At 42.9% G+C, this 19,053-nt stretch overlaps 1 protein-coding gene across 3 annotated transcripts; it reads left to right on the forward strand.

Moving 5' to 3' along the window:
- Positions 1-924: 924 nt before the first annotated feature.
- On the forward strand, positions 925-17,476 carry LOC125761197 (protein spaetzle 3). Of its 3 annotated transcripts, none has more exons than XM_049422114.1 (7): positions 925-1,262; positions 6,247-7,256; positions 12,409-12,542; positions 15,242-15,366; positions 16,322-16,729; positions 16,804-16,929; positions 17,015-17,476. In XM_049422114.1, exons 2-7 carry the CDS (start codon positions 6,503-6,505, stop codon positions 17,175-17,177), a joined length of 1,710 nt encoding a protein of 569 aa, XP_049278071.1. In that variant the 5' UTR covers positions 925-1,262; positions 6,247-6,502; the 3' UTR covers positions 17,178-17,476. The 3 variants fall into 3 exon arrangements, with proteins under 3 accessions (XP_049278071.1, XP_049278070.1, XP_049278072.1); XM_049422113.1 differs by having other exon boundaries at positions 925-1,258; XM_049422115.1 differs by having other exon boundaries at positions 936-1,258; positions 17,021-17,476.
- Positions 17,477-19,053: the final 1,577 nt, after the last annotated feature.

Below are 19,053 nucleotides of genomic sequence, written 5' to 3' on the forward strand. Positions count from 1 at the left end.
AATATCGATCAAATTTGTCTTTAAAGGAACTTATTCGATTAAGTTGAAGCTTTTTTATCCCAAGCGTTTCATTATAATTCTTTTAATATTTTGTACATTAAGTGTTGAATTTAGCACAATATTTAACGACAAAAAAATTGAAGAAATTTAATTTTAATACTATTTTTTTAATTTTTAATTCATCATATCATATCCCTTAAGTTAGTTTAAGTGAAAATTATATTAAACTCGAGGGTTTGTCGCTTGTTGCCGTTTGCAGTTTTTTGTATTACATACTTTTATTTTCTATACATACTACTTTTATTCTTTTAGCTCATTATTTATTTAGCCCTTTTATTTATTATTTGTAGTAAAAATGTTTTTTTATTTTTATATAAAAATAACTTTGTTTAGAAAAAAATTCAATAACCTAACAAAAGTTTGTTAAACGCACAGTAAGAAATATACAAAATGTACAACGAAGAAAATTAATTTTCATTAAGGTTCATACGTTTTATTTGTAAAGTCAACATGTTTTTAGTAAAATATGAAAAGTTTTTGTAATAATAAGTAAATTTAATTATTTTTTCCTAGTTGCAGTTTGAAATACTATTTATCTACATAAAGAATATATTTTTAAACCTACTTGCCATGGATGGCAAATGGCTACTTTTGCATTTAAAATGCATTCTGTTACAATTTTCGATTAAAAACTGTTTACTTATGATTGCATTGAGCTTAAATCTAGCTAACAAAGGTGAGCAAAATATTTCATAATGGTACAGTTAATATTTCATTAGGCACGTCAAATATTATACTAAAAATATTTGAATAAGAACACAGATTAAAAAGAGAGTAAACTATATCGGAGCGTTAAGATGGTGGTAGTCATAGTAGAGAGTGAACATTGACGCTCTACGGTCACTACTAAAACATCCCTCTTACTATACGTTCTCACACCCAACTTGATCTTCAAGCACCCTCCCACTCTTTACAGTTTTGCAGTGCGTCTCTCACGCATCTCTCTCTCTCTTTCTCTCCCTTTTTTAACGTTCTCTCTCTCGACCGATCGGACAATTTTTACATAATCGATCGGGGTGATTCGTTTCATTGCGCATCGTCAGCTGGTAGTGGCAGGACGCGCGATCGTTCCGTCTGGTTGCTTCGTCGGCAAACTCAAGCAAACAATCAAAAGTCGCCAAACTTGGCACGCGTGTGTGCAGTTGGTGTTTCCATTGTTGAAGTGATAAACTCGAATCGATTCCATCGGTTGTTTGAAGTGAGTGAGTGTTCTTGGTGATTATTCGCGAATGATTCAGTGGTTGGGAAGTGTAATTTTGTTTTGTTTTCAACCTCCTTTCTTTACGTGCCAATTACGCCCGCTAAAGGTGTTTGAAGTTCATTGCCAGCTGAGGCTGAAAGGGGAACATTAGCAGAGGGGAAGCACGGCACTTGGGAACCCACTTTGATAGGAAACAGCATCAAACTGACCCCCAAAACCGAGCTAATGTAATTATTGTTTCGCTTCCTTTCCTTTGGAACCGCGGCCAAACGCCCTTACGATCGTGGAAATGGGCGGGTAGGCACGGTAAGCCACCCAGAACCGGGGTGTGGACAAGGTCGATGTTGTGTGTTTTTCTTCTGTTTTATTTTCTTCAACAACCCCATTCGCCCGGTACCTTCCCCCCCGGTCGACCCCGGATCTCCAAACCCCGTAACCGTTTGGCTGGAAGTGCAAATCATCGCTAAAGGTTACCGATCTTGATGGCAAAAACACAGAAATCATAAAGCGGTTGTAATTGTTCATTTGCGGACCATCATCTAATGTGAGTTTGAGTGTATGTGTGCGTGTGTGTGTGCGCATTATTGTTTGTGTGTTTAGTAGTGGAGGAGCGACGCGAATCCAAATAGCGCGATGGTGAAATAGTGGCCACGGTTTAGATTCGATATGATGAGCGATCGGTCGATCGGCACACGTTTTGGGGCGAGAGATGAGTTGATGTACTAGCAAATCTGGTTCGTACGGTGGACGCGTGACATTGAGAAATTGAATGAATATCAACCGCATCGTCAGTGGTCCGCTTTCTGGCCGGGTCGGAATTATGCTTTTTTTTTGTTTTGGGGTGGTGATGGTGGTTAACCTTAAACGGGCCGATGGGAGCGTCGGTACGGTCCGCGTCTAGTTCCCCATCTTGCCAACCTCTTTCGAGTGACATTCACGGTGAAAGGAGTGTGACAAAAAGGGAGACAATGAAGAGAGATAGAGAATGAAAGAGAGATAGATAGAGAGAGAGAGAGAAGGAGAGCGAAAATCGAAAAAGAGTGTTGTGCCGAGGAACGGAAGCGAGTGGAATGGGAAAAGGGTGTTTGTGCTTCCTTTTGGGCTTTTGTTTTCTTGTGTGGCCGATGCTGCTTTTCCACCCCGGCACGGGTTGATCTTGCGGGCCGCGCGACGAACGAAGATGTGGAGCTTTTTGTCCGGTTTCACAACACCTGTGCAGGATGGGTACGATATTATGTGATGCTTGCGGTGGTGACCGATTGCGTCAGGTTTTCAGCTTTGCATGCTTGATCGTGACGATGCTGGTCTGCATTACTTAAGAACCATTGATTTCACTTTCGTCTGTGCGAGATCGACGGCGCACGAACGGCAGACAGTGGCAAACAGTTGTGTTTAATGTAGTGCAGTTTAAGGGTTGATTTTTAGAAAAACAATTAGTAATCATTCGTTTGAAGTGAATAATACAACTAAAAAGAAAAGAAAAAAGCCCAATTAGTTACCGTTTTTATTCGATTTGCTTTCGTGAATCGAGGGTTCGTCGCTTGTGGTTAGTAATTGAAGTCTTTTGTTCGAAATCGTTCGGAATCGAAATCAGCATACAGCGTCATCGTGCACGGTACGATATTTTGCAGCTCACGGATCTGTCATCGGCAATGCTTTTCCGACACGACCGAGCGTGAGGATGTCGCCTTGTTTTTATGTAACGCACCATCAAAAGAGCACATGGCGGTGCGTGGTGGCGTAGCTATCGCTAATATTCATCAATGGACCTCACATCACCCGGGGGGGGCTTGTGATTTCGAGTGGCCACACGTATTGTGGTCGGTGTATGGGTGCGTTAATTCGCGTCACTCACATGGCTTGTTTTGTGGAGCGGGAAGGAGGAAGCGAGAAATGTTTATTTTGCCGTCTGGTAGGGTGTCTTCACCGGATCCGTTTGGTTGATAATGATAAATAACACTTTCACACAGCTGAGAGTGGTTTCTTCTTGTGCTTCCACTTTGTATTGGAAGCGGGTACATCTGCGGGTGGTTTGGAAGATGTATTTCTTCGGTTGCGTTTGTTTGATTGTATACAATGTACGTCAAGCTGCTTCACGTTCACGACAAGAATTTCTGCTTTCTGACATTGCATGTGATACTGCTTCTGAGTATCGTAACCGATCATTCACCTGTTTCTGGTAGATTTTTTGTTGTGGCTTTTTTTTACTGTTGTAAAAGCGTGTTTTGTGTCCAGGAAGCTGGTCAATGTTGTTCAGAATTAACATATTCATACTTCGATCTGTATAGTTTAAGCACTAGCTAGCGTGACACGAACAGGTCAGTTGTTATGCACAAACGCTGCAACCAATTGCTTTTGATTCGGACTTTATGCGATCGCGTCCACAGTTACGTCCACAGCTTTGCAAAGGACAGTCATAAATCATGCATGTGTAAAAAAAATCACTGGTAGTCTACGAAGGGGAGAAAAAGGTCAGATCACTATTGTGTGTGTGTGTGTGTGTGTGTCTGTTTTTTTTTTGTTACAACGATTGCTGCTCGATATAAACGATCCCGTTATGAGTATGTTTTCTTTTGTTTATTTGAATATTTGAACCTATCTTTGCCCGGGTGGAATCGTTTGAAGGATACTGTCGTTTGTCTTACAGAGGGAGGGAGATATACGTAATGACTGCCCATTTGTTCAACGAGAGAGTTGGCAAAGCAAACACAACAAACTGCCCGATCGATTATCGCTTATGATCAATAACAATCTTGTCAACGGCTTTAATTGGTATGCTTGGACCGTGTGTGATCTCCGTGGCACTGGGCGCAACGGTCCGCTCGGGTGCATGTCGCGCCTGTCCTTGGACTGCAACGCCACCGCCAAAGGATTGACAGTCATTTGCATACATAATAAGTGCACGACTTTAACGCGCCACCAGCACCACCTGGCATATATGGAGCACCGAGGTATCTGCTTGGGGTGGCCCGTCCCAGCGCCCGCTGTCGTACTACTACGATGTACTAAACCGCACTCGTCTAGGATCTCCACGCCAAGGCTGCACACGCCAGCGGCTGTCGCTTTCCGATGAAACTTTACTGCATCTTGCGTAGTATGTCGAGCAGGAAATTCCTTTTATTTATCCGCGCCTGTCTATGTAGCTTCAGTGTGTGACCCCACAGCTCCACGGGTCTATTTTATGGAAACCAATTAGGGATGTATATTTTATTAGTAGCAATGTTTTGTGGTGTTTTGCTATTCAGCCACTCCGCACGGAAGTGGCTCGGAAACAACAAAGAACCTAATAATCCAAGCCACGAACGGGTCAGATCTTTTGTTCGTACGTTGTCTCCGCGTCACCGATGGGGCAACATTGTTGGGTGAGATAAATCTTGTTCAAGACACTGTTACGTGTTTGGTGTTCTTTTTCCGGAAAGAGGTATAAAAAGGCAAAGGTAAGAGAAGACACCGGGAGTTGGAGAATTATTGGATCATTCTGTTTTTGTTCTTGCTGTGTTTTATTGCGGTTTTGACTCATTTGTTTAACGATAGGAAGTTTCAAAAGCAGATATTTATCGCATAACTAGTGGAAATCCACTACTTTTCATATAACAATAACAAAACTCGCGCTCTACAATACCTTGCTGCGTTGTTTCGCAAATAGTACCCTCAGTACCTTCAACAAGATACAGAATGAGTCACATACTCGATGGGCAGGGAAAAAAAGCTCACATAAAACCACCCCGCAAATGGTTTATGTCTTGTAGAACACGTTCTTGGTAAGTGGTAAGCTCGTTGTCCAATTTCAGACCAGCAACGCCCAAACGTCACGGCGATAATGATCAGAAGGTACAAATCACTTCTAGCGTGGGTATATGTTGATTCATGCATACCGAGGGCGGAATTGGGTGTTATAATTTGTAATAGAAAGAACGGGTTCGGATGCTGTGTTGGTAAAGAAATTACACCCAGGTTAACGGAGTAAAACAAGTCAAACAACGATATGATGGGACATGACTAGACTGAGAACAGTAGAATCAGTAGAACTTAGCCATTGAATGGTTTCAAATGAAAACTTCAAGGATTTGCTGCAATGTATTAAAACAAAATCATTCAGTGGCAATGAATGTAATAATATTAATAAATATTGGGCATATTATTATTGGTTACAATTATTAACATTTGGATTACTGATCCAAAAAAAGATAAAAAATGCTAAAGACACTTGAATGAATACAATCTATATTTTGATTAGCTGAGCGATTTAATATCTAGATCGAAAATCACCCAAAAACAAGATTTAAGTACCCTCAAACGCGTAATGTTTTGCATGCGTCAGGCAGTTAAGCACTTGTCAGGAAATGTCTGGTGGGATTGATACACGATGTATGTGCCAGCACTGGATCTGCTACCGTGTTCGCAGTCGACAGAGCAAACAGGTTACAAGAAGCCACTGGCAAACGTCAGCCAAAGTTCATTGTATCAACATGCGCATTGGGTTTCGCTTTGATCACTGCCGTTAAGCCGTTACGGTGTGCATCCCTGCCTTTCGGTGGGGGGGGGGGGGGGGGGGGAGGAGTTAATAATCATAAATTTATTCGTTTTCGTTTCAGCACGTTTGCGAGTGTGAGAAAGAGTGTTGCCGTTCAGTGAATGGCAATTTGACACACGCCACGATCGAAGAGGATCATAAGGCAAATGAAGCCGTCGTTATGGGGGGTTATGTAATGGGTTGTTGGGGATTTCATATGTGATCCTCCCCCCACGCCGACCGGCTCACTCCTTCCGATTTGCTGGAAGGAGAAAGTTACCGTACCGGGGGGGCGAACGATCCGATGATGCAAGTTAATCGTTATTCTGGGCAGAAGTGATAAAGAGTGTTTAACAGCTAAGCTGATTGATAAGCATAAGTTATGGTGATGAGTTAAAGGGAAATACTGTCTTTAGGTAAGCTTAACATACATTATGAATACTAACAAATTTTGCTTTATGTTCACCTGCAGGGAAGTTGATGCGAAGAAGTGATCGAGCATAGTCTGTGGATTTAATTTCGATTCTTGTCGATCATCAACGTCCACGTACGTGTTAAACGAATGATTGTGAATGTGTAGTGCAATGTGATGCAGATAGAATGGCCTTATGTAGTGATTGCGTGCCTCTAAGCATAGCAAGTACATTGAAGAATTTGTGCACGTGTACGAGCAAGTGTTTGAATTGAATAATACAGTGCTTGATATATCCGTTAGTTAAGTGTTCGCGATGGCTTTGGTGAACTATACGCTGCCATTTGGCAATATTCAGCCCCCAACGTGGGCTACCGTAAGCCCGTTGCAAAATCAGCATGCATCGGCTGTAAACAATCTGCTGTACGGTCCCGCTGGCCATCAAGGAGATGATCAGGATTTTTACAAAAATGCTCCATATGCTCCACCACAACGACAAGCAAAGCAGTCTCCTCAACAACAACAGCAGCAGCAACCGCAGCAACATTCTATTCAGTACCGACAAACACCCAGGAACAACTACTTGCCTCCTCCATCGTACATCCCGCCAAGTGCCAACTATCCACAGGCACCCACACCACCCCCACAGACACAGCAACCACCCGGTCGGACGTACGGTGAGGGTACGTACGGGGACGGTACCGGTAATCCGTCGAATGCGGCGGGTGTTCCGCAGCAACCTCAGCCACCGTCTCAGCAACCCGCGTACTACGAGTACTCGTCCGGTAGCTACGCTACGCAACCTGGCCGTCCATTTGCGGATCAGCACGCGAACCCACAGACGGGTACCAGCTATCGTACCAATACTCCACAGCCGGCGGCACCACGTACGCCCGTCAATCAGGGTGGCGCCGCCGCCGCCAACTACCCGCAGAGACCGCCCGTGTATGCTAGCGTGGGGTCAACCGGTACCCGTACCTCGATACATCCGGTGCTGGATTACGATGAGGAGGACGATGACGATTACTACGACGAAGCGGTGGAGGTGACTCCTATTGTTGGGATCTCAGGTAAGTGTCTGGAGGAGTCATTTTCGGGATAACAAACACATGTTTCTGTAAAGTATGCTGAAGATATTGATTTGTAAGTAATTGTGATATGGCATTTTCAATTATCTTGAACTATATCTTCAATTAAAAAAGAACACAACACTGGTTCTTACCAAGGTGCGAACACTTAGGCAATTAGTCAACATAATTTTCATATTTGTGTGAGCTCAGTAAATAGGTGATTTTTAAAGAACTTTGTTATACAACATATTAAGGCTTCCTTTTGTCTAACATGGATCAATTATTTAACAAAAAAAGAAGAGTTTTTCCATGACACTATCTTTACTCACTATATTATACGACTTTAACAGAATATATTCGTGTGGAATACATGTCGCTTTGGAGCGGCCCGGTGGTGCATGTGGTAAACGGCGCCAGTCCACACGGCCGGATCGGGTTCAAATCCCATCCGGACCGTCTCCCCGTAGCAAGGACTGACTATCCGGCTACGTGGTAAAAATAAGTCTAGTAAGCCAGAAATGGCCGGCGTTACCTGTAAGGTCGTTAAAAGTCAAGAAGAGAGAGAAGAGACATGTCGCGATGGCTATTGATGTCTTTATGAAAAAAATCTGTATAAAATGGCAAAGAGAACAATGGCTTTAACTGCATATTGGCTCCTAACCAATCAGCACGTATTGCAAAGCAATCTTTATGAAATATACACCACTACACCATGTACGTATGATGTTCGATTGCTGATAAACATTAGGATCGCTCCATACACCACAATACCCCACGGCTACTGCTTCTCCAAATGCTTAAGATGTCAACGCAATGGAATGAATAATTTGTTGTGTAGCATTCAAAAACCCATGTACTTACGGTAACCCTGACACGCTGTGTAGCGTATTGCCGCTAATGGTACGGTACAAAAGCAATCCAACCAGCGCAAACATATCGTGGCCGATGGGCCGACCACAATGATGCGCCGCGGTAAAAGCAGCGTCCTTTGCATCGGCTAGGTACAGGATAGCTGAAGAGCTATGAAGGTGCAGACTTGTGACCACGGAGGCTCGTGTTGGCTTGCACAAAAATCAATAACGTTTGGAAGCCGTTCATCATCCGGCAAGGAGAGAGGGTGATTGCCTTTTTAAAGATCACGAACCGTTGCGCGTTTTATGGCACGGTACGATCGCGGCGGATCACTCCGTACCAGCTGTGATCCATCACTCGTCCATTCGCGTGCAGCCGGTGATGAGTGTTTGTTGACGTTCCCACGCACATGCTCGTCCCTTTGGTCCTTTCGGGTCGAGTGACTAATTGATTTATTGGCTGCGAGAAGATGCCTTTAGCAGAGCAGTGCAGTGAATGTCAGTGTTTCTTAACCTTGAATGGCCCATCATCGCTTTTTAGTTTAGAGCTGAGGTAAGGTGTTTTTACTTTCAGGGCAAAGTAGCATCCAGCCACACTTTTGCCATATTTCGATCAAGATTTAGGTTGTGATTAAATAAGAGATTGCTTCACGTTAAAGTGTAACAAAAAGATTTGAATTCAATATGCTTCCACAGTACGGCATTGTGACTTTTCTCAGACAGTAACGGCTCAAGAACGGTCTCCATTGTTTTATGCTGTGGCGTAGGATGGTCTCAGAGTCGCTTCACAAACATTATCCATCCATTTCCCAGTTTTACCGATCCGAATGTATTGCGTTACCATGGCAATACGGGTTGAGCGCGATCATCAAAAGTGTGCCGTGACCGTGCGTGCGTCAGCGTGTCATAAAATGTGCAAAGTTTAATTAACGAACCACAAAATCTACATCTCCCGCGTTAGCATCCTGTGAGAATTCTCTGTGATTCGTTACGTCAGTGTCGGGGCGCATTGTGATACATCCGGCCACTTCCGACCGGATGTCGGCACGTGCGAATGATCGTGCGGGTTTCACTGTAGCAACTGGTAGATGGTAGTAGTCGCCTACAATCTCCCGCAAATAGGAGGATGAGTTGCGTGGTCGTACTGCGATGATGAGAGAGAAAGAGGAGGATAATAATTATAAAAAGACGCTGGCACTGAAGTGTGATCTTCAGGAATGGTTTTTGTTTTTGACAGTAGCTCATCAAGCAACTGGAATGATTTGTTCTCCAACTGTCGTTAGCGATGAACCGTGTTGGTGATCTACAGCCCCGAACAAATGCCGACGTTTTGAGACGTTTTGTAACGAAATACGAAATCCGTTGGTAGAAGATACAGCAAAAGCGACACGCTGGACAGGTTGTTTGACGAGAGATAGGTGGGGTGGCAACAACGAAAAAAAAAACGAACGATTCACAAACAAATCTCATCTCGCTTACGCGCCGCCGTCAATGGGCAATTTCACGTCAATGCCAGTCAGCCAGTAAGTCAGTATGTTAGTAGGCCCGCGCTCACTTGAGCTTTCCGTCTGTGTTTGCGTCGGGTGTCTTGTTTTGTTTTCCAACACTGGTAGGCAATCCCTGTGTCTCAGACACGTGTTAGGGGTTGCATGGGAACGCACCAATAGCAGCAACATCACTACTGATAATTGCTGCGGCGTACGCACGAAGCACAGATCGTCTTTAGTATTTCACGATTGGGCTGTGTTGTACGTGATGGAAATATCTCACCTGCTGCTACGTGGGCTGGTATGTGCTGCTGATTAACGCTCTCTTTGATTAGCTGACGATTAGGTGTGCCGGGTGCTGGTTCGGTGGTGGTGTAGCATTTGAACGGTTCGGGCTGGAATTATTGTCATGCCTTCCCGGGATAATCGTCAGCTGATGCGCTAATATTGTAGTGTGAGGTGCTGTTTTGAAGGACGTTCCTCAATGCTGAATGTTTCGTAATACTTCAAATAAACAGAAGTATCTTCCGAGTAATTAGATGCAAAGCAATCACACGGTCGGTTCTCGTGCTGCCGTGCCCTAGACGTTTTGGATAGTATTCTATGAGAAGCGTGTTGGAGATATGTTGATTCATTGGAATAAGAATTGAAGATAGCAAATTCAAATAAAAAGAAAATTATACTACTGAATACCACAACCATTTGCGACACTACTGGGTCGTTTAACAAATGGCAGAAGTTGTCAATAAAATAAAATTAGTGGACAAGTAAACTAATTGACTAGCTGAACTAAGTTTGCACAAGTTAATCATCTAAATATCTAATTATGCTCTGTGATCTTAAAGTGTAATAACAATCCTAATACACTTTTGGGTGTCTTGATCACCGTCACAAGCCAAAACTTTCGTTTTCAATCACAATATTTTTTTCGATGAAAAAGAAACCTTTTTTGTGTTTTGCATACACAAGCCTACAATGTAGTAACAAATTCGACCAACATCGCTAACAAATTTACCCTTCGACATACATCCCAAATCTAGCACCACAAACCGTTATCGTAAACACAAACATGAACTTCTTTGCTTTTGACAGATGTGATCGTCCTGTAGCAGTGTACTAGCGGTGTTAGTAGCCGATATATGTACCGTCTCGGAGGTTAATCTACGCAATTAGCATCACGGTGTAAGTGAATGCACTGGATTACTGATCCGGTTATGTCACGCAGTTGCGCGAAACCTTTGAATACTTATTTGTCAATCAATTCACACCTTGCTTGCTGTTGCTGATGCGACCTCTCACGGAGAGAGAAGTGGAATACAGTTGGATTTATTAAAGGTAAAACAGTTCACTGACTGATCCGTTCTCGCAAGGATAGCATTAGTGAGGAGATCCTGTTAACATTCTTTCACGATGGCTAATAGATCGTTCTTTGTAGACATACAGCCGGAAAAGATAAGTGAAAGGAAACGTCATCTCCTTCCCATTAGCTTACGAAGGCCAGTTCTCACCATACTGCTCAACCGTTACTCATGCGTACACGCCTTAATCCACGGACAGCTAACGCCGGAAGAATGTGCTCCAGCTCGATCTGTTTTTGGGTTTGTTGCATACGATCGCTCGCTAAGCTTCGTTCGATTTTGCATTCTTTACCTGTGTGCGAGTGTGCGTGCGCGTGTGAATCATGCGATCTGCACTGTCCTGAACAGTGCGGAATTGCGTAGGTGATGTCGATTGTCAAAGTGGTGGAACAGGGTCACCGTTAACCTTGACTTTCGCCGCCGGCAATGCAACGGTCATGAAACTCGCTAAAGGTCGTCTTCCACGGGCCGCCATTTAATAGCGATCATGTTCTTGATCATGTTCGATCGACGTGGTATGGGGAAGGGATGTGAATTTCTGGTGATGTCGTTGTATCCCGCACGATCTTCCAAACCTATTAACTTCAGTGCCTGAGGGTGTGTGATCGTGTGTGCCGTGTGTTGTCGCGAAATTTGACAGCATAAATTGACAGCCGGCGCCAGCAATGGAGGATGGCATTTTGCACCATGTAAAGTTTATTGCCTGTGCTGGGTTTGGTTTGTTTGGCGATTCCTTTTTGGGCGTTAGAGTATAGTCCGTTACGCCCCGATGCATATCCCGTTGGGGAACTAACGCTCAAAACAATCTTCCGCCTGTATGCGTAATGTCTGATTTCGTAGCTGAACGCTGCTAGATAAATAGTAGCTAGAAATGCTCATACAACAACGAAAAAACAAAATGGATTGCCTCTCACGCAGGTATCATTTACATTCATCTAGAGCTGTGGTATCTGTGGCTACACTGACAAACGTTTTATTCAATTAACACCGTCCCACTCGGAGCTCCAATTAATACACAATCCCGTACTGATTCGACTAGGCTCAGTACGTGGGGAAGCTTTTGGGGGATTTTTTTTATGCAACACCAGTACAACCGGTCTGGTGGTTGAAGCTGTACGGATGCATCTCGTGCATGTCGCCGCAGCGTGTATACATTTCGCAAAAGCATCATCAGCGATCGTCGATCTAATCGGATTCGGTGAAACTTATGCACACTCGTTATGCGTTTTGTATGAATTAAACAGTTGAGCTAACGTCTCCGCAATATGTAGCATTTCACGTACGAACCGTTGTAGGTAGTGAACGTGTTTTTGGCGAGTGATACTTTTGAACCGCAGGCTGGGTGTGTGGTTTTTAATGGTTTTTTATTTCGTTTTCTAACTTCCATACCATACCATTGTTAAGTTGAAGCTGCGCGTAACAGGTTAAACTTTATGTGTTGATCGTTTCGTTACAGATAACCGAAAAAACTCTCGCATGCCAACAGTCACACCGATCCAGGGGCCCATATTTATAAAGAATGGGACCGTACCTGTTGTGCCATTATTCGCGTATCCTCAAGTCAGCAACGGAACATTCATCCAAATACCGGTAAGTAAATGGAGTAAATAGTGTTTAAATGAAATTGCATATAATTGTCATTAACAATACATTAAAAATGATATTACTGGTGGTTAATAAGGTTACTAGTGCAATATAGAACATTTTCACCGAGAGTTATCCAGAGATCTTTCGATTTCGATTTTGAGATCATCTTCGATTATCATGCACCTTTTTCAATTTTGTTGGGTGACCTGAGAGGATTTGGCGAGGATGTACATATGTATGTAGACATTCTCCTGATATGATTAGTTCTTTATAACGCAGCTGAATTATGAGTCTAAAGTGCCTAGTATGGTATGGATAAGGACACTGTATAAGACCTTTCCTCTCTTGTAAGAGTTCTCGTGTCTTTGTAAAAATAATCTGCTCAGTAGACTAAGTTCTTAGACGCTATTCTAGAGCAATAGTCAATCAATAGTTGTATGCTTATTTTTTTCTTCAGGTTTTGGTGATATAATTTCACAGAAACAGCTTTAGTATCCTTTAGTAACCTTTAGTATCATGCTATTGGTTTTATTCTTAGTAATTTGTCTAGATATTAAAATCTCAGAATACATTTTGGGCTATAGTCCCTAGGTCCTGAGAGGTCTAGCTTCAAGTAATGTACCAAATTTAAGCTAAGTTTTGCTATAATATTTATATCCTTGTATTCGTAAATATGTCACGAATGGTTTGCCAACTACTATTACGTTTGACAGATATCAATTTTAAATTATTAATAGTAGATTATTTTGTTCCCATTTAGAACAGTTCACAAAACCACCAAAAGTTCACTTTTCTGACGGTGTCATTGACGTGATGCGATAGATTAAAAGATTGTTATTTTTTTATGCAAATGGAATCCGGCAAAGAGGGAATAGGTATTGCGGTTTCACGGATGCCTGAAGGGAAAGGAAGATCAATCATACCCGGTTGGTTGGTTTTTTGGTGGGTCTGGTCACCAAAACCATGTTCTGACTTGCGGTAGAAGACTTAGCGCAAAACCGGCTTAACAGACGCCCACGTGACATTTTTTTGTTTTGTTTGGAAACATGAATCCAACGGCGCGGGTCGCTCCGTCGAAACAAATGCTCCACGACCATAAGAATTGCTTCGGTGGTGGGGTACGATTGTCAGCTTAGTTGTATTATTGCGGTTTTTTGTTTGTTTGTTTGTTGCACTATTAAAAAAACGTGTTACAAACATCATCTTGTCTGGCGGAAACTTGTTTCGTGTTTTTTTCGATGCTTTTTTGTTGCTGCTACGTGCCGGATAATGTTTAAGTCAATGGACGAAAATGAGTTTTGCTTCTTCTATCGTTACACACCCAAAATTGTACATGAGTTCCGCTGTGGTCTGACGCTGTGATTGATTCGATTCGGGTTGATATTTTGGCCGCATGAGAATATAGCACCGGACAATAAATTCAATCCCTTCCTTCCTAGTGAATGTTCTACAGTGGTTTAATGATTGTTGGATTGAACCCATTAGGTATTGTGGTGCAACTGTTCAGCGTTGAATGGTGGTATAATAAAATTGGAGACTTAATCGGTACCGACACCGTACCCGGGGTTGCCACATGGATTTGGGTTCTCCGTGGTTCTTGGAACGAATCGAAATCTCCCATAGGTTGGGTCACTATGACCTTCACATTCACTTCCCCACTCGGGGCGTTGTTAGATGGACGGGTATAAACGGCAGTAGTACCACCTGTAAGAACGTTTCCACGGTTCCAGAACGAACCGAACGGTGTTGGCATTGGTGAGGGGTTGTGCACCTCTACTCGGATACTTACGCGTCCATTAACAGACGTTCACCGATAGGTTGCTTTGGTTATGAAATGATAATTAATTAATTTCTAGCCTTAGACACGCCAAGGACAAGGCCGTGATAATGCCACCTGGTAGCGAGTGCTCCCGTTTATTGTGTGCTTTCGATCGCATTTCACACTGTCAATCCGCTAACCAGCCAACGGACGCCAGCATTGTCGTGATCGTTCACGTCCCAACCATTGACATCCTCCAGTGTGCCAGTGTATGGGCCTATATTTAAACAAGAAGCCGAGCTCGATCCATCAGGCGTCGAATCACGCCATAAAAAAGCAGAAATAAATCAATTTGCTATCCAGAGTTACAGACCGTGGCACCGTGGATACGTGGCGGGACGCTGGTGTAGCAATATTTCCGGACAATCGGCGCATGTTAAGTTGGCCAGAGACGGTATCCGAAAAGTGTTTTTTTGCTGGTCGGATTTTATTGCTGCTGTGGCGTACCGGTGGTGCAACATAAAGGAAACAGAGAACAAGACTGTCCAGATCGGTTGTTTATACTTCCACCGGCAGCGTCGTGACAGTTGGTTGGAAGACGTGAGCAGACTTTGGTATACTGCACGCCTGCAAATTTCGATGAATCACACACACGGACCGAATTGTTAGTACGGTCAGGCCAGTCCGTGCAAATGGTTCCCGGGACACGGCACAACACGAACACGTACTTTAACGAACGACGATCGTCCCGCACGTACACCAGCTCCAAGAGGCAGTGTTCTACTGCTTCACTAGATAAAACTTTCCATAGGTCATTCACTAGAATCTACTTGACGGTTTTTTTTGTGCATGTATGCTACTACCTACGAATTTCGTCATAATTTCGATGCAATTCTAACCGCCAATTCTTCACACACACTTGTGTTTCCTTTCTCCATTTCAGATATGGTGGACAGCTTTATCCGTCGCACTCGGGCTCAGCATTCATGGAGATGTCATCAGAGGTGTTCCTTGCATAAAGAAGTACCATCAACTGTTCTGTCCGACGGCGGGCAATACCTATCCTAGGTGAGTTGGAGAAGCAGTTCGGGCAGCAGGAACGTGCTGAACATGTACAATGTAGCCTGGGTTGGGTAAAGTGGCCCATAAACATGTGCGGTTTATGGCGCGCCATTGTGAACTGCATCGATCATGATCACGAGCAGCATGGCACGTAGAATTCATTAGAGTGTATTCTGATGTTGTTGAATATTTTATGGCTGGAAGCCTTTAAGCTGTCTCACTTAAGAAAACGAATTTTTACGACTTTCAAATACCATCATCAAAGCAAAAGTCGGTGATCTTTGAATATCTGCTACTACTCTTTCTACTGCTGATCTACCAGATCGAATGATGAAAGGTGTACCGTGTGTCTGTCGGTTTGTGCGGGGTTTTTTCCCCTTACTTTTATCAATTCTGGTTCGAACTGCCGGATCAATGCGTCCGGAATTCAAATGTGGTCCAATCCACCGGGTCTCGGATGCGCTAAAATATGAGAAAGATAAATAAGTGACATTTAGAAATGAGGTCACTGGCGTCGCGCTCTCAACATGGCCACTGACTTTAGACGACACCCGAGCAAAAGGGAGAGAGAGAGAGAGACACGCTAATGTGCTGAAGTGATTTTCCACTCGATTTGTTTCCCGCACCGGTTAGTTGAAGAGAAGTTCAGCGGGTTGATTAGAATGGCAAGGCCAGCTGTCATCGCCGGTGTACACGCACGCGAACGGCCATCGTCGGGGTGGTTTGGAGTCTGCCTCGTGACATTCGAAACACTATTGGTAAACCGGGGTAAATGAGGAAGATGGTCGATCCGATCACTTGTTCGTGTGGTGTGGCATAAGTGTGTACCCTGTGGTTGAAGTATCTACGAAATATGCAGACTCCCGTCTTCCTCCGGCTGATGGTTATCAGTAGAATTCTTTAGTGTATGTTGGTTTTTAATATGCTATTTGGATGCTTTTTTAATGCTTCTTCCAACTAGTGACAAGATTGAGATGTTCATCGACGAGAACAAAGCACTAATGAAGCGAATGTACGGTGACTTCGAGATGGCATCACGGTTTCCGTCGTCGTCCCCGGGGCGGAAACGTAAGCGAAGTGTACCGGGGATGGATCCCTACGGTGATGATGACGAGTTTACGCTACTGCCGGAACTGATGGACCTGTACGGTGAGCCGGGCGGTGAGGTACGGCTCGGTGGCGACTCGTACTTCAGCAAACTGCGCAAGAAACGCCAAAATCAGAACACTAGCGCCCGAGGTAATACTGGTGGACGTGGCAGCGGTGCCAGTAGCGGTGGATCTAGTGGAGGAAGTACCAATGCACGCCAGACGGCAACTCCAGCCAACGGGAATGGTGGCGGTGGAGGTGGCGAATCCAACACGGGCAGGTAAGATCTCTCAACAAGCCAGATAAAGATCAGCTAGCAACCGGTGTAACATTGTCGGGCTGGTTCTCCAACAGGGTTGATGCCTGCGAGTCGAAGATCGAGATAGTGACGCCATACTGGGCGACGAATTCCGCCGGCAAGGTGCGCGCCATCGTCAACACGCAGCACTTTGAGCAGGCGATCCACCAGGAAGTGTGTTCGTAAGTAGATGACTGACGGCCGAGACGGTCACAAACGGCTATAGTTTGGTGTGAACTTATATTTCTATTGTTTTCTACCTTTTTGGCCCAGCAAAACCCAAACTAACCGTTGCTCCGGAGACTGTGGCTGTGAGCAGAAGTACAAATGGCACCGATTGCTAGCGTACGATCCGGACAACGATTGTAAGGGCATCTTTATGGACTGGTTCCTGTTTCCTTCTTGCTGCGTCTGCCGGTGCAATCCTTAGCTCTGGATCTCGTGATCTTCAGGGAGACACCAAATTGAAGAGATTTTTCATTGATTCCTCTCTCCCCATCCTCCCCAGTTAGTAGACACCTTATTACTATATTTGTCACAATTCTATTTCCATCGTATCTATGTAAGCACCAGCAAAATATACAACGAGCGGTATCGCTTGTTGTGTCTTCATAAACTTCTTTTTTTAATGCTGTATGTTTTAAGTTTTTAAAGTACTATCTATCCATTTTATTCTGCTCTCAAGCATAACAATAAACGTGGAAGCTACTTACCACTATTGAAACATTATTTGTTGCCGTTGTGTATTTTTCAGATGAACTACAATATCACGCATAGTGGGGAAGTAACGTGTATGTTAATTTGAAATACATACCATAAAAGTTTAGTTTATTTTATCTTTAAATGTATATCACATCTTATTGTACGCGCTCCCGCACAGCCCATGCGAAAAAGAGGCAGCTCCGTACGGAGCGCTACACACAGGAGCGATACTGCGATGCGCTCTCATTTGAAAATTTCCAAAGGCTATTGAGTTGGCTTTATTTTGGGAAATTTAACAAAATTTATAAATGTGATATATTTTAATGCAAATTTGTTGCAATAAGTTTCTTTTCACTCAAATAATGCGTTAAATTAAAAATAGAATAAAAAATCGGAAAAAAATTTTAACAAAATTTTCAACTCGAAAATTTCATAAGGGGTACCCCTTACGATTTTTTGAGAAATTTTGCAAAAAATATTAAATTGATTTATTTTAATGCCAATCGGTTGCAATGTGTTTCTTTTCACTCAAGTAATGCTTTAAATAAAAAAAGAGTGAAAAATAATCAAAAAATCAAAATATTCAAAAAAATAAAATTTTACTAAGGCCCATTTTTGCACCAAGTTTTGCCCATAACTCAGTCGGTATCCAACGGATCGCCAATCTTTAACCTGTGGTCGATAGATGACATTAATGGCTACATTTTCATCTTGGACGGCCATGCCCTCAGATGTATGTGTCAGAAGTTATTAGAGGAACCAAGTTCCATACCCTGTTTGAGAAAATGTAAAATTTTCCTCAGTTTAGCACCAAGTTTTGCCTATAACTCGGTCGGTATCTAACGGATCGCCAATCTTTAACTTGTGGTCGATAGATGGCACCAATGGCTACATTTTCTTCATGGACGGCCATGCTCTCAGATGTCTGTGCCAGAAGTTATTAGAGGCACCAAGTTCCATACCCTGTTAGAGAAAATGTAAAATTTTCTTCATTTTTGAGCAATTTAGCAAACTTTATAAATGTGATATATTTTAATGCAAATTTGTTGCAATAAGTTTCTTTTCACTCAAATAATGCGTTAAATTAAAAATAGAATAAAAAATCGGAAAAAATTTTTAACAAAATTTTCAACTCGAAAATTTCATAAGGGGTACCCCTTACGATTTTTTTGAGAAATTTTGCAAAAAAAATCAAATTGATTTATTTTAATGCCAATCGGTTGCAATGTGTTTCTTTTTACTCAAGTAATGCTTTAAATAAAAAAAGAGTGAAAAATAATCAAAAAATCAAAATATTCAAAAAAATAAAATTTTACTAAGGCTCATTTTTGCACCAAGTTTTGCCTATAACTCAGTCGGTATCCAACGGATCGCCAATCTTTAACCTGTGGTCAATAGATGGCATCAATGGCTACATTTTGTTCTTGGACGGCCATGTTATCAGATGCCTGTGTCAGAAGTTATTAGAGGAACCAAATTCCATACCCTGTTTAAGAAAATGTAAAATTTTCTTCATTTTTGCACCATGTTTTGCCTATAACTCGGTCGGTATCCAACGGATCGCCAATCTTCAACTTGTGGTCGATAGATGGCACCAATGGCTA

Source organism: Anopheles funestus, chromosome 2RL, assembly GCF_943734845.2.
Source record: "Anopheles funestus chromosome 2RL, idAnoFuneDA-416_04, whole genome shotgun sequence".
In the NCBI taxonomy this organism is placed as follows: domain Eukaryota; kingdom Metazoa; phylum Arthropoda; class Insecta; order Diptera; family Culicidae; genus Anopheles; species Anopheles funestus.